The 21,987-nt window shown below is 43.7% G+C and overlaps 3 protein-coding genes across 7 annotated transcripts; all 3 read left to right on the top strand.

Annotated features, from left to right (window-relative positions):
- The first annotated feature begins 228 nt into the window (after positions 1-228).
- Positions 229-1,336, top strand: LOC147269136 (serum amyloid P-component-like). Its single transcript, XM_086194046.1, has 4 exons — positions 229-321; positions 393-450; positions 550-652; positions 727-1,336. Exons 2-4 carry the CDS (start codon positions 393-395, stop codon positions 1,274-1,276), a joined length of 711 nt encoding a protein of 236 aa, XP_086050172.1. The 5' UTR covers positions 229-321; the 3' UTR covers positions 1,277-1,336.
- Positions 1,337-3,439: 2,103 nt separating this feature from the next.
- LOC147269135 (V-type proton ATPase subunit d 1) lies at positions 3,440-12,356 on the top strand. Its single transcript, XM_086179927.1, has 8 exons — positions 3,440-3,648; positions 4,471-4,642; positions 6,276-6,454; positions 6,609-6,688; positions 6,998-7,075; positions 7,367-7,543; positions 7,685-7,762; positions 10,118-12,356. The coding sequence occupies exons 1-8, from the start codon at positions 3,522-3,524 to the stop codon at positions 10,277-10,279; spliced, it is 1,053 nt and encodes a 350-aa protein (XP_086036053.1). The 5' UTR covers positions 3,440-3,521; the 3' UTR covers positions 10,280-12,356.
- A 464-nt stretch (positions 12,357-12,820) lies between these two features.
- On the top strand, positions 12,821-21,825 carry foxr1 (forkhead box R1). Of its 5 annotated transcripts, XR_015111329.1 has the most exons (9): positions 12,821-13,033; positions 13,291-13,383; positions 14,232-14,446; positions 15,245-15,313; positions 15,469-15,596; positions 15,847-16,079; positions 17,542-17,669; positions 17,817-17,955; positions 21,373-21,391. XR_015111329.1 is itself a non-coding variant. In XM_086194006.1 (7 exons), exons 1-7 carry the CDS (start codon positions 12,913-12,915, stop codon positions 21,477-21,479), a joined length of 966 nt encoding a protein of 321 aa, XP_086050132.1. In that variant the 5' UTR covers positions 12,821-12,912; the 3' UTR covers positions 21,480-21,825. The 5 variants fall into 5 exon arrangements, 4 of the variants coding, with proteins under 4 accessions (XP_086050132.1, XP_086050141.1, XP_086050161.1 ...); XM_086194006.1 differs by lacking the exons at positions 17,542-17,669; positions 17,817-17,955 and having other exon boundaries at positions 21,373-21,825; XM_086194015.1 differs by lacking the exons at positions 17,542-17,669; positions 17,817-17,955; positions 21,373-21,391 and adding an exon at positions 16,525-16,613.
- Positions 21,826-21,987: the final 162 nt, after the last annotated feature.

Genomic DNA, 21,987 nt, shown 5'->3' with positions numbered 1-21,987 from the left:
TATTTCCTCACATGATTCAGGTAAATATAGACCTTTGCTCTTATGCACATTGAAAGTCACTAATAGTGACATGTGGAGCGTGTGGAATGCCAGGTTTTAACACTTGATGCAAAATGCATGAAATAAACTTACAGTTAGTTGCTTTGGCTTCCATGGTTCTCTGTTGGCATCCAGTCGCCCTCTTGTGGGGGTGATATTTAATGTCTCTGTTTTCCTGATGTGCAACAGGTGAATAGGATTTGTACTGATTGCCTTCTGTTTTACAAAAGACGTTGGCTCTCCTCTTCCATTTACCTGAGGAGAAGCTCATCTGACACCAATGTGAGTAGCTCACCTTCAAGCCAAATTATGTGAATGTTTTTGATGAATTTAACTGCAATCTTGCAACCCAGATGGAGAGACTCTTGCTTCTGATGCTGTTGTCTGCTACATCTTTGGCAGTGCCAAGAGGTATGAGGAGCTTTTATGTACAAAATCAGATCAAGGTGTGGCACATGAACTGTTCTGTACAGCATGGATACTAAATGTGTTGGTATAATCCCTGCACAGATCTGTCAGGGAAAGTGTTCATCTTCCCCAGGGAGGGTACCACAGATTATGTCAAACTACTAACTCCAAAAACTTCCTTCAGCGCTCTAACTGTCTGTCTCAGGTAACAGAAGGTAACACATGTTGAGGCCATGTTTCTGTTCCAGTTGTATTCTCACTGCTTGTTCATGTGTCCAGTTTCCGCACAGACCTCAGCAGGAACTACGCGCTCTTCTCCTGTGCTACTCCCTCACGCAGTAATGACTTTGTGCTGTTTAAGACCAACTCAGATGGTCTCACAGTGCACGCCCGAGAGGCGGGCTCGACCTTCATGTCTCTGACGTTTAGCCCTAATACCTGGCACACCCTATGTTCAACGTGGAGCTCCTCCAACGGACTGGCTCAGTTGTGGGTGAATGGCAAGCCAACGATCAAGAGATTCATCCTGAAAGGGCAGCCCATCAGTGGAAACCCCATTGCCATTCTTGGGCAAGAACAGGACTCCTACGGTGGGGGTTTCAGTGCAAGCCAGTCTTTCCTTGGGATGATTAGCCGGTTTCACGCATGGGACTACGTCCTGTCGGCTGCCGAGATTGGACGCTATGTGGCTAACTCCAACTTCAGCCCTGGCAATGTCTTCAACTGGAGGGCACTGGACTATGAGATCTCTGGACAAGTTTCAGTGGAAGATGCTGTCTTGGCACCATCAAACTGTGAGCTGTGTAGAGAAACCTGTAAAGCAGTTTAACTTCCCCTGGAAATGTATTGACTCTGCAGTACTTTTAATAAAACTGCCTTTACTAATTTCCCTCTTGGTTTGGTAGTCGCGTCAGTGAGTCTTTGCACATCTGCCTGGGGAATAATCCTGTTGTGACTGACTAGTCCAGAACTGCTTTCTGTCCACTTAACATCTTAGTGGCATTCTCTATACCTGCGTCCTAGTGAACAGGGTCAAAGCCCAGAACTGTCACTCTTTAGCCTAAATGTGAAGTTTAATTGACCTTGACCAATCCTGTGTGGTTTATGGAAGGGTCTTTCTCAAGAATTCTGAGCCCCCATCTTTGGAAGCTGTACAACTCTAAGGGAGTCCAATGTTAAGAAACACAACAGAATCTTTATGCCGAGGGGAACATCTGAATGTAGCCTAACTGGACTTGTCATTTTAAATGCCACACTCAGTGCTTCCTTCCTGTCTTATTGCTGAACGATCTGTGGCCTTCCTGAAGGCTGGATTCTGAAAGTATTGGCTTATTTCAAAATGTTAGTGTTGACCACAAACTTAACAGCAATATATTCCAAAGTATCTAAACTGCAGTATTAAGCTCTGGGAAGAACAATGAAGCTGGGACTGTTTATCCATGCCCATTTTGCTAATTTGAGTGGCGTTATCTAATCTAGATTTTGGTCACCCTACTGAATGGGTGGTGATTTAGCAATGTGGGTCATAATTGTTGGATCAGAAATCTAGTGCTGTAGATCTTCTGTGCCCTTACTTGCAAACCTGGACTAAATGCATAAATTTGACAGGGAAACTCTGCAGTTTCAGGTGATACTACAGATAAGCGTGTGTGCAGTGCTTGAGGGTCGCTTCATGTGAGGGGATCCAGGCCAATTTCTTGATGGGACTGGCATTATTTTCCACTCTTTACACAAACCTCCAATTCCAAGTAGGGGCAGCTTGTTCCCTTGAATTTCTCCAAGGGTTACATACTTTCAGGAGAACCTGTAGTTCTCAACTTTTAGATGAAATGCTATTGCCTGTTTCATTTTCTGCCTTTTGTGTTAATCTGAGTAAATTACAACTTGATTTATTTAGTGCCTGAAGAAATACTGCAACTTTTCAGGCGCTCCATTGGAATGAACCCTGAGCGAAGCACAGACACTGAATGGGGCAAAGTCACCAGCAAAAACCGACCATGTTCCCAAGAGCATCCTGTGGGGGGTAGTCCAGGAGTAAGTCCAGTAAGTCAAACTTGTTCCCGCTTAGGGTTGGACTCCGCCAAGGCTTCCCTGTGTCATTGATAACTTTTATGAACAGAATTTCTAGCCAGGGTGTGGAGTTTGGTAGCAGGAGGATGTGGGGCCTGCTTTTTGTGGATGACGTGTTCCTCTTAGTTTCATCAAACAACCTCCAGCTCCTGCTGGGTCAGTTGGCAGCTGAATGTGAAGCGGCAGGGATGAGAATCAGCACCTCCAAGTCTGAGGCCATGGTCCTCAGCTGGAAAAGGGTGGCCTGCCCACTCCAGGTCGGGGGGGGAGGTCCTGCCTCAGGTGAAGGAGTTTCAGGATCTTGAGATCTTGTTTGCGAGTGAGGGTAGGATGGAGCGGGAGATCGACAGGCGAATTGGGGCGGCATCCGCAGTGATGCAGATGCTAAACCAGTCCGTTGGGGTGAAGACTGTCTTTAGTATACTCTCAACTGTGTGAGGTTCAGGTCGGGTTCTGGCACAAGGTGGCCCACAGCAATCTGGAATCCTTCTCACACTCAAAAACACTGAAATCCGTTTCTTTGATGACACTAACAAATTTGAACTGTGATACTAATAAACAGGTCTTTTATCAATAATAATATTCAAATAAATTTAAAAATGTGTTGATTACCTGCTTGCCACTGAAATTATTCAAGAGGTAATGTAATGCATAGTTGTTTTTTTGAACCTTCAGTAAATTTAAACAATCAGAAAATACTTCAGAAAATCGAGCAAAACAATGATTTTAATGTTTGATGTTGTAAATCAGGCTGCAGATGATATGCGCACAAATTTTTGTATAAAATCCTTCAGCATCCAGACAGAAAAGACCAACAAGAGTCATGAACGTCAGAATGCGAGTACGAGGGAGAACCCTGATGAAACGACCTGTGACGACACGCTCGTGCACGAGAGCAGATGACTGATCAGATGAGGGAAGGTCACGTGGTACAGTCAGCTGATACTGGTGACGGACGGACGGCGCTTCTCCTGCGGCAGAGACGGATCTGACGGTCAGACAGGATGCCTTTCTCCGAGCTGTATTTTAACGTTGATAACGGCTACCTGGAGGGCCTGGTGAGGGGATTTAAAGCCGGAATTCTGTCCCAAGCGGATTATTTAAACCTTGTCCAGTGCGAGACCCTGGAGGGTGAGTTGAATCCGACGATAGCTAATAGCTAGCGGCTAGGGCTAGCTAGCTACATTGATGCTAACTGTCGTTTTGAGGCATATAGCACAGCTAAATCAACGACGATATTTCATTTTATTTAATAAACCACAGCTCCTCTGTGTCCTGAAATGTATCGTGCATTATATCGACATTTGTCACTCATTAAAGGAGAACTATCTTGGCTTTTCATTCGATTATGCTAGCTACCTTTTAAGTATAAGCTAGCGATGTAGCATAAATTAAGCAGTAATCATTCTAATGTTCATGTCGTCGTTTAATGATGGATCCTTCGAGGAATTGAAAGCACAGTTTGGAGAACTTGCATTGTTGCGTTAGACATGATGATGTTCACTTGCTTAAGCTGAAGCAGCTGAAGTCCAACGACGCTTCCTCGGTCTGACTGTGGTTTAATGTGATGTGTCCCTAGAAACATCAATATTACTGAGATTTTTTTGCTATCAGAAGCTGCTTTGTGTAGGTGAAACGCTGGTTAACAGGTAATCCATGTCTTTGACCACACTTAACTCAGTCTCTCCTGAATTCCTGTTTCGTGTCACTTTCAGGGTGATTTTTGTGTTTTCGCGCAGCTCCATGGTCAAAATGCGACCAATGTCAATAAGATGTGGACGCTTTTATTAGGAGGAAGGCACAGTATTATCATTGTTTAGCTGCTGCATTCTTAATTTTTTTTTTGTGCAATAGAAATGGTAATCCGAGTCTTGAATTCTACTTTAAAGTCCATCACAGTATTCTAGAATGTTATTATTTGTAGTAACGATATAACTGTTGATGTGTCAACAGACCTGAAGCTGCACCTGCAGAGCACAGACTATGGCAGCTTCCTGGCCAACGAGGCATCACCTCTCACCGTGTCGGTCATTGATGACAAGCTAAAAGAGAAGATGGTGGTGGAGTTTCGCCATATGAGGAACCAGTCGTATGAGCCACTGGCCAGCTTCATGGACTTCATCACGTAAGCAAATAGCTCCTGCCCTGGAAATGTTCCTGTGTGTGTAGCATCAGGGTTTGTTTCTCCGGAGTTTCTGTAAGGTGTGAGAAATGTAGACATGCAGTCAGTTGTGTAGACGTTTTTGTCATGTCTTATCTCAGTGAGTGCAGGTTGCAGATCGAATTCATCCCTGGTTTGTCAGCGTTCCCCATAAGCTGATTCTCTTGACTGTTTGTAGGTTGATGACAGAGGCTGGCTGGTGGTCAGGGGAGCAGCTTTATTCAGCGTTCACGACGCCTCACTTTCTCCCATTTCACTGAAAAACATATTGATTTGATAATGGCGTGATTATTGTGGGGATCAGTGCCAAATGAAGACTGTCTGTGGAGAAACATTTTCATGCTGGAATATCTGCAACACCAAATCTGTGCAAATGACAGTCTTTTGCACAGATTCCACGTTATGTGATTATGATAAAAGTTTGCCATACGTTGTTACATTATTCAGCCCAGTCGCTCAGCTGCTGCTGACTGTGAAAAACAGACTGGAACAAAGATATAAGAGCAACCACAACAAGACTCTGTCCTCCATTCTGTCTTTACTACGTCTACCGAAAAGTCTGTACAACCCTAAGAAATGAAAATGATTACCCAGCTCTATTTTTACAACAGATTTGAGTTCTTTTCATTGTGTTGACTGCATTCATGACATTGAACTAAGGATGAACAGCAGAAGGGTAACTCCTCTTCTACTTGAAATAGGAATGAGGTCAGGCCTTTTATTCTACATAAATCGTGTTTAAACCGCCTGCACGTCCGCAGGTGCGTGCAGTAGGAAGCTGCTCTTGTAGAAACTTGAAATTTGTCACAGGCGGTTTATTCAGATGATGTTTATTCCATCCTCTGTGATGCTGCAGCTGAAAGTGAGAGTTTTTGAAACATGGGAGTGCATTCAAATTAGTTTTGACAGTTAAGCCCAGCGGCGGAAATCTTATTTGAATTGACAACGTGTTGTCCCGCTCACATTGGACTGACACGAGAGCATCGCACAATATAAACGTCCTCAGTTCATTGGGCCACTAACTTCAAGTTGTCGCTCCATTACTGTGGCGATATTCTTTTTCAATAAATGTAGGATGTGGATATTGCTTTGGATAAAATAACTCAGAAAGTGTGTAGATAATATAATAAGATGTAAAATAATGGAAAGGTAAACCAAACCTTTTTCTCCTTCTCAGCTGAAAAATTAGCTCATTAGACAGTTGAAGTTAACCTGATGAGAAATTTGGAAAGATTCACTAAGTGATTTTAGAATATTCAGATCTGATCAGTGACCTGAAAACTGAATTTGAATAATCTGTTTTGAGACCTCCGACTGGCCAGAAATCCTTGAATCCACCAGTAAGGAATTTTAAAAGTACTTCCTGCCATCAAAGCTTTACCATCCAGTTGAATAACATATATTTGCACTGTTGAATGTGCTGCTTTGTAATGTAAGTACTGCTACTGGCCTACAGGAACCAAAACCTGCTTTCCAACCAATGTAAACATTAAAAGCCATAACAAAAAGATAACTTGTGAAATGTACCAGAGAGACCATGATGAAACAATGGACTTGTCATGACAACCCCCCCCCCCCCTCCCCCAAATGACCACAGGTACAGCTACATGATCGATAACGTCATCCTGCTGATCACGGGGACCCTGCACCAGCGGGCAATCTCTGAGCTGGTGCCAAAGTGCCACCCACTGGGCAGCTTCGAGCAGATGGAGGCAGTCAACATCGCTCAGACTCCTGCTGAGCTGTACAACGCCATCCTGGTGGACACGCCCCTCGGTATGTACTTCAGTCTAAACTGTACTGTAAAGCAACGAGGATGTGAAACTGAAACTGAAATTGTAATTCCACTTGTTGACCAGGAGGTGGCGCCAAAGACAACAGAACCAATCAACACTATTTGGGTTGATGTATGTTTCTCTTTCGTTTTCAGCTGCTTTTTTTCAGGACTGTATCTCTGAACAGGACCTGGATGAAATGAACATTGAAATCATCCGTAACACACTTTACAAGGTAAGACATACTGTTGTTAGAGAGGGTTTGGAAATAAAGGGCTGGATGAACTAAAACAGCAGGGGATACAACATAGAGCCGCGAATGGAGAGAAAATGGACAAATAGAGGACTGATAAAAGCTGCACTAACGACTACTAAAACATGTCAAAGATTTTGGTTACATTGCAAGACAATGTATAGCAAGTATGGTTGATTTATTGTACAGTTTTATAATGAGTTCATTTTGTTCTTCTGGGAAGAATTGCATGAAGAAATATTATTTCTGTTGTTGGTTTTCTAAGACATGTTTTGAACCTTGTGTTCTCAGGCTTATCTGGAGGCTTTCTATAAGTTCTGCTCCAACCTGGGAGGAACAACGGCTGACACCATGTGTCCGATTCTGGAAGTGAGTCTCCGCTCGAAGTCTATCGGGAAAGCAACCACACACACTCCCTCACACACAAGCTTGCCTCTTATCTTTTGGGGGGACATTAGATTTGCTTGTGTTCATTTCCTGAAACTAAAGTCTAATCATTTATGTTGATGTTTATCTGGAAAAAGGGAGAAATTCTCCACATGAGGTTTGCTGAGTATGCACGCGCACGCGCGCACACACACACACACACATTCTGAAGTTCCTCATCAAGCAACAACGAAGAGCCATTAGTGTCCTCTGACCGCCCCGTCTCTGCCCTAGTTTGAAGCTGATAGGAGAGCCTTCATCATCACCATCAACTCGTTCGGCACCGAGCTGTCCAAAGAGGACCGCGCCAAGCTCTTCCCTCATTGTGGCAAGCTTTACCCAGAGGGCCTTGCTCAGCTGGCCCGGGCAGATGACTACGAGCAAGTCAAGGCTGTGGCCGATTACTACCCTGTAAGATCAAAGTGTTTTAACTTGGTTGTTTTTCCATCATCATTATCTCTAAGTATAGTTTAGTATTTGTTCTATAAATGAGTGGTTGTTGATCCTGTGAGTTAGCATCCTGACCAGCTTGTTCCCTCATGTCCTCCTCAGGAGTACAAGCTGCTGTTTGAGGGCGCTGGCAGCAACCCAGGAGATAAAACACTTGAGGACCGTTTCTTCGAACACGAGGTGACACACATACACACAAACACACACGCACACACACAAACACCTGAGCAGGGAGGTCTACTCAACTGGTGTTTGGTTTCTTCTTTGCTTTCTCCAGTAGTGGTTCCCTGGGACTAAGAAACTCATGGCCTTTGCTTTGATCGTGTTGTCAGAGGTGTATTCAGATCCAGAAATATGCTATATGCTACACGAATGTATCCAAATACCTGTGTAAAAAAAAAGCTATTTCTCAACTTTTCACCTGTAAAACAGGATTCCGGTTGACGAGCCGATGTGAAGGGCTTTAATAAATCTAGAATAAGACGAACTGATGTCTAAAACTAGATACTCTGTTCTATCTTTTTGGATATTTCCTGTTTGTATCCACAGAATTGAATATTCTGGAGGATTAGTTGGTTTGTCCAGAGTGCTGGTGCTGGCCGCCATCTTTATTAAAAGTTCTGGTGAGGATGGAGTAAGAGTTGCAGGCTTGAACTCGCATATCAGTTCTCTTTTTCTTTCTAGCCATCTTCTCCTAAAATTATCCACATTGTTGCCTTTCACTTGCTCATCAGGCGACAGGAGATATTCCACATCAAATCTGTCCTCACTTATATTCAACATGTTGTGACACTAACAGTAGCCAGGTTTGCGGACAGTGACCTGCTGTGTTCACACATCCATCTACAGTCAAACATGTCCTATACTTAGTAATATACCCTTTTCACACTGAAAAACACGTGTCAACGCGGGTTTTTGGACCTGCGTTTGCTCGGCATTCGGGCGCATTCAACCTTCCAGAAGACCCGGGTCGGAACTCCCGCTGTGAGGTCTGCGTGCCTGTGTTTTTCTCTCTCGTACATCATTGTGCTGACAACGTCATCATTTCACATAACATGGTTCCCGCGCAGTCCTTAAAAAGTCTTAAAAGTCTAAAATTCAACAATCTGAAATTTAAGGCCCTTAAAAAGTCTTACATTTTGGTAGTAGGTCTTAAAAATGAGGCGCCAAGTCTTAAATTGACATTACGTTAGATCTATCGTGTTAAAAAAAATGTTCCCGCAGGAGTGTCCGACAATGAAATCAGTTCGACCACATAAACGAAAAATTATTCAAGGTGGAACCAATAAAATGAGAAATCCGAACGTTGCGTATCACATTCGTGTGGTCCGAGTTCCGTGTCGCACAGAAAGTCGAGCAGGTTCCATGTGGTGGATGCGCGCGGTGAGTCTGAGCGGGTCTCTAAAATGGGCAAGTGCCGATTCAATGATCTATGGCTGGACGAAAAAAGGATTTAAATGCTGGCTGAAAAGAGTTACTGGAAATCCACACGAAGCCCGCTGCACTTTGTGCAAAACAAAAGTTCAGCCGGGAACATGAGGGATAAAGGCTCTGGAGTCGCACGATAAGTCCGGTAAACATGAGACACGAGTAAGAGGCTGCATGGAGCCAGATATCTGACATCGTCTCCAGCAGACCCAGCACCTGCTGCGATGCCTCGACCTCCTCCAGCGACCCAGGTCTCCACCACCGCTGCCCAGGTTCCCGGTACAGCAATACAACATATGTCACTCCAATTCACTCCCCTACTCCAATTGCATTCTCTGTAGGAAAGGAGTGTGGCAGTGCTCATTTTTCAATGCCAAAATAAATGGTGAAATTGAGAATTCTGTATCTGTCTTTTTTTCAGATTGGTCGGTGCTGCCATGCATCATTGGAGATTCTTTTTTCATGTATAGATCTGCTTGGTGCAGCACCACAACAAGCATTTTGTGTGTTGGGAAGCACATCCCACCATTCCATCGATGACCAAAAGCTATCATGGTGTCGCGAATACGTCTAAAATTTCATTGAAAAGGTCGTAAATTCGACTTGTTGAAACTTGTAGGAACCCTGACATAAACATGCGCCGGTACACTGAGAGGTAAACAAATGACAACATGGACGTTGCCAAGTCGAGCGTAGGCGTTGTTGTTGTGTGCACTATTTTACAAAGCATAGAAACTCAGTGCAGATTGGTAAATGTCCGAGCGCTAATGCAGCGAAGGAGGATGGAGTTTTTGGCGAGTCTGGAAGGGAGCCGAAGAAACTACAGGAGAAGCCTGACAGGCGACCAAGTGACAAAATCAGGATGCGACAGGAAGGTCGCGTGAAACCTGAGACGACGCTGGTTGTCTTTTTCACACTGCAGGCGAGCCGAGCCGCTAAACATCCGGGTCGCTTGGCGAGTCGGTCGACGCGGGTTGAAATGCCGAGTCAACCCTTTCAGAGTGCCCAAAAACCCGTGTTGACCCGCTTTTTTGGTGCAGTGTGAAAGGGGCTCTCGAGAGCTGGCGGGCACACTAAAGTATCGTACCCTCCCTCTTTCTCCTGCAGGTGAAGCTGAACAAGCTGGCCTTCCTCAACCAGTTCCACTTCAGTGTGTTCTACGCCTATGTCAAGCTGAAGGAGCAGGAGTGCAGGAACATCGTGTGGATTGCCGAGTGTATCGCCCAGCGGCACCGCGCCAAGATCGACAACTACATTCCTATCTTTTGAGCCTCGTCTCTCTCTCTCTCGTTCCCTTTCTTTCCCTTCTTCTCTGCATCATTTCATCCAGCCTTGTGTCTCATGTCCCAACCCGGTGTTAAAGATTCCCAGGCCTTCATGCTAAGTTGCCTCCATTCTTTGCACACTGGTGTGAATTGGTTGTCAAGGAACCTCCTTCTGATGGGTTACCGTTTATATCTGTGTATAGTTATACAAGTTCAGTAGATTGAATTCTTTGTAGACGATTTCTAAGCATTAATAGCCTGTGTGTTGACAGGTTGGCAAAAATCCGCTCACTTAAAATGCCATTAGTATTTCAGTCCTAGCAAATGATGACTAGACATTCAGAGTAGCTCTGTCAGTGCTTTTCTAGATGGTAGGTGGTCACTGAGTCTCTATGATAGATGAAAGAGCTGCAGAGGACCTGGAAACTCCAAGTGTTCATCAATGGCTTTTAATGGTCTATAAACATTGATAACTCTATCATCCAATAGCTGAAATAGCTTGATAACAGGAGACTCATCAGTCTGCTGTCATCATGGAGACCTGAGGTTGTTGTCGTAGTGAGAATTCAGTCAAGCTCATTACTTTTTAAAAGGCATAATCAGCTTTGATATCAACTTTTAACTGGAGGGGGTTTGTTTTTGTTTTTTTGTCATGGAAGGAGTCATTACCCAACTAACCTCACCATCTCCAGGCACGTGAGAGAGCTACCAGTCTACTTACTGTTTGTTCCAGGTTCATCATCATCCTGAATTAGGAGGAAAAATATCCTAACTCCGACCGTCACACGTCCCCCGATCCTCAGCCAGTCCAGCTCAGCGTACATGTGCAAACATTCCTCGGTTGGTTTATTTTCTGTTGTAAAGTCAGGTTTTGTCAGCATGTCGGGTCGTTGCTGTTGTTTTCCACGAGTGAACTGTGTGAGCTCCCACTTACAAACGAAATTATTGTTAGATAATGATAATGAAGATCCAACAGTTGATCTGGAGTGTCTGGTCCCTTTTCCTGCACGATACCTTTGAAGTACGAAAGAAGGCAGAATATATTGTGAGTATATGACAGATGTAATGTTAACAAAGATGTATACATATTTAAAGATGACTATGATTTTGTTTCCTCATGCTGTACAAACTGATTTATAACTGTTTCTTGTGAAATGTGGATTGTAAATGTGACAGAAAATTACAAAAACTAAAATACAGAAATTCATGGCTCATGAAAAGAAACATGAGGTTGACTGATTAATTTTTTTCCTCAGGGCTGATACCGATCGTTAGTAATTGAGAGGACTGCTAAACATTTGAATATGATATAAATTTGCCGTAACGTTGAAAATCTTGCTGCCAAAATCTAGAAGAACAGACTTTTGTTCCTCCATAGCTCTGCAGCCTTCAGTATTGATAGCAACCAATCAGATGGTGCGGTGGGCGGGACGCTGCTGGAGGAATCTGGTGACAGAGGTAGATGAAGAAGAGCCGGATGAGTGCATTATTCAATTTTTCAATAATTCAAAACAAAACAAAACTGCTAATTGTAAAAATGCTGAGGTCTGATAAGTGGCCTGACTGATAATCTCAACCAGTGTTGGAAGTAGCAAAATTACTGCTGTAGTACCACGCATCCAAATGAAATTCCCTTTTCACAAGAGTGATAGACAGATTTTGATGTTAAAAAGTTATTTTTTTCTCCCCCATTACACAGAGGGACATTATCTATGACTATAGCCGTGTGATTTTTCCATCATTTGTTAATAAGTCTGGTCTTGGTTTTTATCGTTTTTATTTGTGGCGGATTGTAGAAAAAAAGCAACATTTCGTCATTGGTAAGTGTAGGAAAATGCCCCTAAAACACAGGATAACAAAACATTTTGGGGGGGGGGGGGGACCCACATCTTGAAGTGAATTTGTGTGTTAAATGATTGTGAATATTATCCATGTGGCAGTAGGCGTGGGCCGTTCAACAGGACATCAGTTTCTTGGACTCATGTAAATTAATGTCATGTAAATTCCTTTAAGAAGACAGTTAGGAGTGTGTGAATGTTCTGTCTGCGTTCAGAAGTCCTGTTTTTCCCCAGATGAGCCGCATCGCCTCATCAGAAGGGGACGACGCATGTAGATTGCAAATGGGCCTGCAACTAATGACCATTTTCATAATAAACTAATCTACTGATTATTTCCATGATTGATTAATTGCCTAAGTCTGGAACCGAAAAACCTTTGACACCGTTTGCTTTAAAAAAAAAAAATCTAAGATGGCGAATCTATCACAGTTTGAAATTAATAACCTTTTGATTAAATTTTGTAGCACTAGTTGCAACCCTGACCAAATGTCTGTTTTCAAAACTTAATTGTAGATTGAGGACAATGTCAATATCTTTAACTGAGGACAATGAATGACATCACAACACAGTTTCATCAAGTGACAGTCACATTCATATTAGATTTAATGTATGACATCACTGCAGCCAGCAGCTGTCACCGACCTCGTTACTGAAGGCTGGGCGTCATCAGCAACACCTGTGTTTCCCTGCCTGTTCCTGTCAAAATGGCTGCTGTGAAAAAAAGTCAGTTTCAGTTCATTGAAAACTGCAGGCGCAAATGTTAACACGTGAACAGACTTAAGCTTTAGTTTAGTTTTCCATGACGTTAAAGCTAAAAACCAGAGCTCATCTCTTGGACCTACACTGCTCTATGGGCCTGACGGACTGGGACATGGACAAGGAGCTGAAACTGGCAACAACCACTGACCAGTTTTACCATGGTGAGCTTTGTTTTCCTGCTTTGACTGTAGATTATTTGCTCAGCGCAGAAAACTGTTGCGATAACTGGAACGCGTGAGTAGGGGAAATGTTATTAATCATTTTTGGAGGTGAAAACCCCTGACTGTTAATTACTGACCTGAAGTGCACAGTGTTCAGTGTGTAATATTCATGTGACTCCTTTTTTCCCTCACTGGTGGCAGGGACAGTTTTCAGTGTTATATTCATGCGTGACTGTTTTCTCTCTCACTGGTGACAGATGACAAATTGAAGGATCAGTACGTGGTCCAGAGGCCTGCAGCAAGAGGCTCCAGAAGAAAAGACGAATTCATTTGGTACGATAAGACATCAGGTGAGTGGAGGGAAGTTCTTTAAATCTATAGAACCTGGAGTGTCAAACCTTCAATCTCATTGATCCAACAACTTATTTTTACCTGCAGGCCATGATTTGACATCACCCTCTATTGTATTGCTTTAGTCCAGATGTTTCAGAGCCATTTTCCAGTCTTTAACATCTTATTTACTGATTATTATCATACGAGTGCTGAGGGAGGATGTGTTTTTGTGGGCCAACCTGGAAGTTGTTGTCTCCATGGGTTCCCTCTGCTAAAACGCAACCTGATGGGAATTTTTTTTCTACCTTAACTTGGATTGTTGCAAACAAACTCTATGCTATACTTTCACAATTTGGCACTCAAGAGCCTCTTTAGCAAAATACATCACTTTTATGAAGCTACTCCTTTTTTACTGCAAAAACCAGCAACCACAAATAACTCTCAGACCCCCCCCCCCCCCCCCCCCCATGCGCGCACACACACACTGTCATATTTCCCATATTGGTAGATTATGGGTAACCCATTTCTTTTCTCCTCCAGTGTAATGTAGCTTTGTTGGAGTATAATGTGGCCTGTGGTGTCGATGCATTGCTATAACGTTTGTCTCGATGTTTGGTAAAGCCATGCCATGATTGATTCATCCAATTGCATTCAAGCATTTTTTTGGAGTGTGCCGACAAGTTTCCAAACAGTTACTAGGCCAACGTCCCAGATGGTTCTGTGTATGACCATCTGGCTTGGCAGGATAATCTGTAAATGGTAAAAATGAAGTTTTTTTTTTTTCTTTATTTGAGCTGGCCTTGTGACTAGTCTCTTAATACAAAGTATACAAAAAGTTATTTCTTTGTCCGTCTCTTCTGTCCAGACACCTTTGTGAAGCCAAACCTGTGGCTGTTGGTGAATCCAAACATCGCCTGCCCGATCCTGTACGGAGGACACTCGGATCATCAGACTCTCAGTGAACTTGCAGAAGAAATCCAAACTCCCCTCCTGGAGCCGCCACTGACTCAACCAGAACTGCTTATTTTTGCTCCCCAGCAGGAGGTGCATCATTCCATTTCCTCCTCCACTGACTTCAAGGTATTAACTGCAGATGCTGACACACACTGTTACGCACAGTTGCTACCTGCAATCAATCGTGCTCACTGTGGACTCTTAGTCTGCCCATTGTGTGGAGTTTGGGGGTTTTGAAACACAACTGAAAACTGGACGTGATAAGTTGTGAAAGTGTTCATATTTAAACATAGAATTATGGATTTTAGGGTAATCAACTGCAAGATTGCAGAGTAGAAGAGTATACAAGTCCAGGACACAGGAGCTTCCTCTTGAACTGACTGTCATGCTCCTGCGCCAGACACAACTGACCGATAAGGAGAGGGAATCTTCTCATAAGTCATCTTGTTTAACTCCAGCTTTGATCATGTTCAAAGGTCATCCACTGATTTCAGGCTATTGTGACAGGTTACAATGCAGTGGTTCAGTCTCAGGGTCACACGATCAGTGTTTGTTGTTAACACTGGGATAATAAGTCTGTAGCTTTGTGCTTAAGGTTCTGGCTGCAGGATTTTGTCAGCGTGTGTCTAAAGGTGTTGGGCCAGTGAAGCACCCTACTGTTGCGCAGGGATGGCTGAAGTAGTTGGAAATTCCCAGCATGCATGTATGACTGTGAATGACCCCCCCCCCAAGGTCTTCTTAGTTTGGTCTAAATCAGCAAAGTCAGTTAGGATCTGTCAAACTGTAACCACCCTGTCATGTTGCATGGAAGAATATGAAGAACAAGCACCTCAAAGTTGTAATCAAGTCCAGTACTTGAGTGTGCATCAAACTCTTTGTATTCTTTTATTCAAGACCATGTTGTTGTTTTTTCTTCACCATTAGGTGAAGCAGGAACAGGGCTCCCCTCCACCAACCCAGAGCAGACGCAAGGGGAGAACAGCAAAAGTCAGGGTGAGAATTCAAGGCACAAATCACTCTTCCACTCATGTTGACGCTGGCATGGTGCCCCTTGCATACAAGACACCTCCCTATTAGAGGGAATCAAAATTATGTGGGCACTCTAGAAAATTGCCTCAAGTTGCCTGTCAAAGTCTATCTGCCTCCAGGACAGTAAGACCCTGAATCCTGGATGCTGGCCTCGCCCGCCAGTGAATTACTGCATCCTCATCGCCTTGGCGCTCAAGAGCAGTCACACGGGGAGCCTCAAAGTTCAGCAGATTTACAACTTCACCAGGTAAGAGGTTTGATTTTGGCAAAACATGCACAACTTATGTATGAAATATTACATGTGATATTAGTCAAATATTTGACTGACTATGAACTGACAGGCACTGTGTAGCCAAATTTAGAAAGGTCTCACCCAAAATAACTTCATCAAACATTTGGATTTATGTTGACCTGCTAAGTGGTGTACAATATTTTTTTTTCCCTCCAGAGTGTGTGTGTGTGTGTGTAACTTCCAATGGATGCATGTCCTTCCCCAGAGAGCACTTCCCCTTCTTTCAGACGGCGCCTGATGGCTGGAAGAACACAATCAGACACAACTTGTGCTTCAACAGTAGCTTCCGCAAAACCTGCAACCAGATGTGCAGAGATGGCAAGAGAAAGTCCTGCTTTTGGCACCTGACACTTGATGGCCAACGCCGGCTGAAGGATGAGCTCCGCATGTTGACGGGAGAGTCCTTAAAGCAGCTGGAGCGCAGCATGTCCTGCCCAGGTAACAGAATTTATTAAGTCAGAGTTAATCTAGTTGAACTGCACATGAAAATAATGGTGCTGCCCCAACTCCTCTTCAGTGATCAGATCACTGCAGTTGCCTGTTCCTTGGGTCAGAACAAAGTAACTAAACTGCCAACTTGATTGAGGGGATACATTTATTGAATAGCTGGTGTGTATACAGTAGCAATACAATAGTAGAGGGAGGGCACCTGAGACAGATGGGACCTATCGGTACTTGTTGGGCTGCAGGGTTGAGAGATGAAGTCTGAGCCACACTGGCCGGCCTTGCTGACTTGGCACAGCACTTTCAAGTTCTTCTGGTGAGGAAAACGTGAGTAATGATGGACTGTTGGCGTTGCACATTCAGGGAAGTCTTGTTTGCATGATTTACTCCACGGAGTACAAACTCCTCCGCTCTTAGCTCGATTCCCTCTCAAACTCAGGTCGGGTTAGAAACGGAGACATCCGTCTGATCATCCCTCTTCCAGAACATTTCGCTACAAAACTTCAACTGTGACTTTGTGTATCTACTCCTGTGGTCCATCAGCACCAACACAAATGTGCACAAGGACGGTGGAAAATCCAGCTGCAGTGAGAGTCACGGGTGTAGGCAGTGGGTCATGGGGCTTCTAAGGTCACTGACCAGTGTTTGGGTCAGGGAAGTAGCTCCCACTGTGACTTCAGAAATTAGTCCCTTGTGACTAAGTCACCTCTCTACAACTCTAGTTATTAGGGCCTGAGCCTGAAGGTACTTCATATTCATGTACACCAGAAACGCTGTGTATAACTCTTTCAGATGTCATTACCTCCCACCCACAAGCATTTATTGTGCTAAGCTAACAAGTGGTCTCTGCGGGAGAGGAGGATGACGAGCATGTTTCCCAAAATGTTGGTGGATTACATTTTTGACTTCTGTGGAGTCGTCGTTGTATAACGTGTGATTTTCACTTTAGAAACTTTAAAGCTTCTTGACAAATGTCTGTGTGACCCAAAGATTACCGCTTGCTGCTCTCTTCTTGTTTCAGATATAATTGGGACTTTACTTGCGTTGTGATGCAGTTGATATCAAAAATAAATTGAGCCCTGCTATTTAAATGATCTGTTGTAAGCTATATTTGCTAATTCTGTAAATGCATTCAGTTGGTATAAATACTGGACAATTTAATTGTTCACTTTAAAAACCCTGCATGTCTTGAGTTACACTATAGTGAGATTAAGTCAAATTAATTTATTAAATTCCAGGCACACAAGTGGTTTTATTGAGGGAGTCAAAATCATATAAAGGCATTACCAGCAAGATGAGTGAGCATCATTGACGTGTAGATGAAGGTTTGTCATGTAGCTTTCTATTGGTAAATTAGCTCAGGACAGTTTCTGATTGTCCTCTTTAGAATATCTGACCCTTGTTTCCCCGCTTCATTGTTATTTATGAACTGTTGGTCTCATGCAATTTTCTGTAGGAGAAAGGAGGCCGCTCACTTGTTGTTTGGTGCCAGGTTTAGACTTCAGGGAGGGAAAGAGGTCCTGAGCTGAAAGTGACTAAACTTTGACTGCATCATTGCCTTGCAAGATGCTAGTGATGCCTGGGGTAGGTGGTTTCAAACACTTAGTAATCTAAACCCCTTTTTTCTTTCATTCACTTTGCTTAAACTGAATTAAAACACCTTCAGGTCAGTTTATTCAAGAATGTTAATGAATTTTTTTTCTCCCCCCCCCCCCCCCACTTAAACATCAGTGTAACACAGCAAACTTTCATCAGTCTAGTTGGGAGCAGTTTAACGGGCTCAGGTATTTGTGAAAAAGACAACAAGCGGACAGGAGCGTCTCCAGCAAGACCAACTGGCAGGTCCCCTACTGGCACCAGTTCTCTTCAGGTGAGAGCAGCTTCACGTGTGATAGTCTGGAGACACTGCGGAGAACATAATGTTGCCCGTCTCCTCATCCAGCAGTGGGGGGGTCAGTGATGGTCGGGGGAAACGGGTTTTTGCAATGAAATGAAGCCAAGTTAGATCAGCCTGTGGTTTCAGTGTTTCACAACTGTCATCATTCTTTTGAATCCAGCCCTGTTTACGTTCTGTTTCATTAGCTGTTACCTCCATTTTGTTTACACAAAATTGCAGAATTTATATCATGAACATTATATTTTTGAATATTTTGTTCAAAATCTGGTGTATGATTTTAAGATTTACCTAGTTGTTTTTTTTTTAGCAGTGTATTAAGTGATTTAGACTAATGGGGTCGCTGTGGTTTTAAATCACTAGAACTCAAACAGGAGCAATAATTCATTTAGTTTAGCCTAATGTGCTTCCCAGGCTCCTGCCAACTGTATCATTCCTAGAACATACCCCCTAGCCTGAGGTCAGCTTCAGCGCTGAGGTCTCTGTGGGTGAGTTGGACTACAGGTCATGATTGTGCTGCAGCTCTCAAAGCTTTGAGCAGAGATTAGATGAGCTCTGCCCCTCCAGCTCTGCCCCTCCAGCTGGCTCAAACGGTCCAACTCTGGTGGTTTAATGACAGTGTGTTAGCCAGAAACATTGCATTTCTTCTTAAATGGCATAAAACCAGCACAAGCACTGGTGTCTGAAATTAATAACAAAGTGTTGCAATAAACCACAAGAAATGTAGTCATTTGGACTGGTTTTTTTTTCTTTTTGGTTTTGTTTTTTGGACTCTTGTTGGTTCCCTTTTTTATAGGAGGAGATTGAATGTTGCAACATGATCCAGCAATCCATCTTCATCTGCTTATCCCGTTGCGGGGGGGGGGGCTGGAGCCTATCCCAGCTGTCATCGGGTGGGAGGTGGGGTCCACCAGGGACAGGTTGCCAGTCCATCACAGTGCCACATATAAAGCCAGACAACCACTCACAATGACACCTAAGTGCAATATAGTTTCTAATTAACCTAACGAACATGTTTGTGGCGTGTGAAAGGAAGCTGGAGAACCTACACAAAACATGCCAAGTCTGCATAGAAAGACCCTGGCTGGCTGCTGTATTTGAAGCCCAAACTTTCTTGTTGTGAGGCAACAGTGCTAACCACCACTCCAACACTGTTGGAAAAAATTAAAGCTCTTCAGTGGTCAGGGGTTTCGGGGTGCAGCTGCTGCAGTGAGCTTATCCAGGAGAGCTGATTCCTCTCTCTAAATATGTGTCTGGCTCTTTCTGCATTCTGGAAACACTGAAGCGATGCAGGTGGGAGAAAGTGTCTTTTGAGCTCAAGGCAAATATTTGTGTAAATAAAAGACAAACCACTCCTTTAGGGTGAAGTATTACTTCAAGAACACCCACAGCTCTGCCTCTGCAAAAAAGAATTTTGGAGACGTGACAAGGCTCAGTAGGGGGATGATTGCAAATATGTTTGTTAATAAAGGTGCCTGAAAACTATTGAAGGACCAGGTTTGGACACTAGCCTGTTCTTATTAGCTGAGAGGGAGACAGCAGGACTAGTGAGTGTCGTGCTTGATGGCTAAAAACTATCAGGCGGATGAAGTGACGACAACAGTATTGCTTTGACAGTGGCGAGGTTGGGTTACATCAGTCAGTTCTATGTGAAATGAAAGATGGAACCGTTTTCCACTTTACAGCCATCTGAGACAGATTTTCTCCTCTTTACAAGCTTCTATGAAGATCAGTCCAGTGATCTCATACTTGAACTCTTCCTGTGCAAATTGTATAAATGCCTCAGTATATTAATCACTGTATTAAAACAAAGACATATTTCCAGTTCCAAGCTGTGTGTCCACTCCAAGAAGCTGTTGCACTTCAACTTTGTTGGATTAGCTCTTGAGTGCTTCTGCTTGACGTCACTTATCATGAATCCATTCCCTCATCTGTCTGGATCGGTTCTGCATAGGCTGCTTTCCTCTTCCTAAACGCCATCTTTACAGGACAGCTGGCAACATTTATTGTAGTGATGGAGACCCCAGAGGGGAGAACATAGCTGCAAACACAAGTCCTCTTAATTGTAGAGTAAACCTACCAACCAGAAACATTACTGCTAACATAAGAAAAGGCTAAATAACTGGGGGAAAAAAATTTGATATAACACAGAGAGAGACCAGGTTCTTTCCAGGAGGCTGAGCAGAGACACAGTTCAGACTCTGAATGATTTAACATGATTCAATGGAATCAGAAGCCTGTTGACTGGATATCAACACATCAAATTAACTGTGCTTCCTCTTTCTTACTCTTGACAGTCCAGTTCTCCTTCTCCTCCTCCTGGTTCCTTCTGCCTTTCACTCCATCTTCTCTCTCCCTGTCCCCCCTCCTCTCTTCCTCTCACTTGCTACCTGAGTCATCGGCTCATTCTCTCTGCCGTGTTTACTCGTTTCAGCCTGCACATCCCAAACTTTCGGGCTCACCGCAATTGGCGCTGGAGTCGGACTGACTCGCCTGGTGCTGTGTGTACCCCTTTTTCTTGGATGTGGAGACCAACAACCATGTCATTCTGCAAGCCATGACAAAAGATGCTAATGGGTTTCAGCGCAGTGGTAGTAGTCACGTCATTTCTGAAAGTCTCGTGCTTTATATCGTGTAAATTTTGTTTCTGTCGTTAAGTGTGAGGGGAAATGAGACAATATTCTTTTATAAATCTTAGATATTCAAGGACGAAAGGGTCGCTGGTTCGATCCTCACTTCCCCCGGTGACCATGTCCAAGTATCCTTGAGCAAGATACTGAACCCCTAGTTGCTCCTTATGGCCCTGTGACAGACTGGCGACCTGTCCAGGGTGAACCCTGCCTCTCACCCAAAGCGACCCTGAACGGATAAGCTGTATAGAACATGGATGGATGGATATTCAAGGAAAGTAATAAGGAAACAAGTAAAATGGTTGTTTGTCTCTCAATGTGACTTTTGTCCACCAAAATGTTTTCAGGTAATCTTTGAGTCCCACTGGACAGTTGAGGAGAAATTCCCCCAAAGTCTTGCTCAGATGCTGTGTTTTTGTGTCATTTTTTCGAACACAAGAAGTCAGTCAGAAATCATTCCCAGCTGTTTGGCATGGACAAAGATTGGAGTGGGCTATTACTCAGATTCAGTTGACTTATGCATGTCATAGAAGTGTGCACCCTGTTTTCACCTCTATCATGTTAATGGGAGGCAACATGTATGGTGGTCCGGGGGGAAGAATATCATCCAAAGGTCCATGTATGCAGTAGGATTCACTGACGAGGTTCTCAAATCTTCCCTTTGTACATCAAGATAATGCCATTTTTTTCACTGTAACAGTGCTCAGCCTCATGTCACTAGGCTGTGAAGTTTCTGGAAACTGACAAACATCCCTGTTTCCAGTGGCTCTCTGTCTGGATGGTCGAGTGGGCCGGTGCATCCTTGGGTGTCTGAAGTCCACTCAGCTCTGGGGAGGAATGAACACTCCACTAGGGGTGTACCAAGTATAAGATTCAAGGGCTTGAGCCTGATTCGACTGCCAGTCTTAGCCGAAGCTTCACGGGTCTTGCAGGTCATTACACTGGCATCAGAGGATAAGTTGCTTTGGCCAAAGATGGCGTGCGACCCATGAACTAACCTCGTCTGTGGGTCCCAGTGGAGAGGAAGGAGCAACGGGATCGAGGAGCTCTTAAGAGTTTCACCTGAGGCCAAAGGTAATCTGAGAGGCTGCTATGAATTATTTCCCCAAACTGGGATCTCTGTTATCAACCATCAATGTGAGGAGGTTTGGGATGTGAGCAAGCATGGCCACAGTAAAGACACCCACTTACACAGGTAGGCATTCTATGTCCAATTTTAATTTTGTTTTAGTTTTGGATTAAAATGTCTGTCTTTTCAGCTCTTTTCTCTGGTGTGGAAAAAAAAAAAAAAAGCCAGTTTGGCAGATAAGAATATGAATGAGGAAAAAAAAAATCAACTGTTCAGTTTAGGGCAGTGTGAATTCTGAGTGACAGGTCC

This window comes from Aulostomus chinensis, chromosome 2 (assembly GCF_037954235.1).
Source record: "Aulostomus chinensis isolate RoL2024-O1b breed Wild chromosome 2, RoL_Achi_v1.0, whole genome shotgun sequence".
Lineage (NCBI taxonomy): Eukaryota > Metazoa > Chordata > Actinopteri > Syngnathiformes > Aulostomidae > Aulostomus > Aulostomus chinensis.
This window is presented reverse-complemented; position numbering and strand designations above follow the sequence as displayed.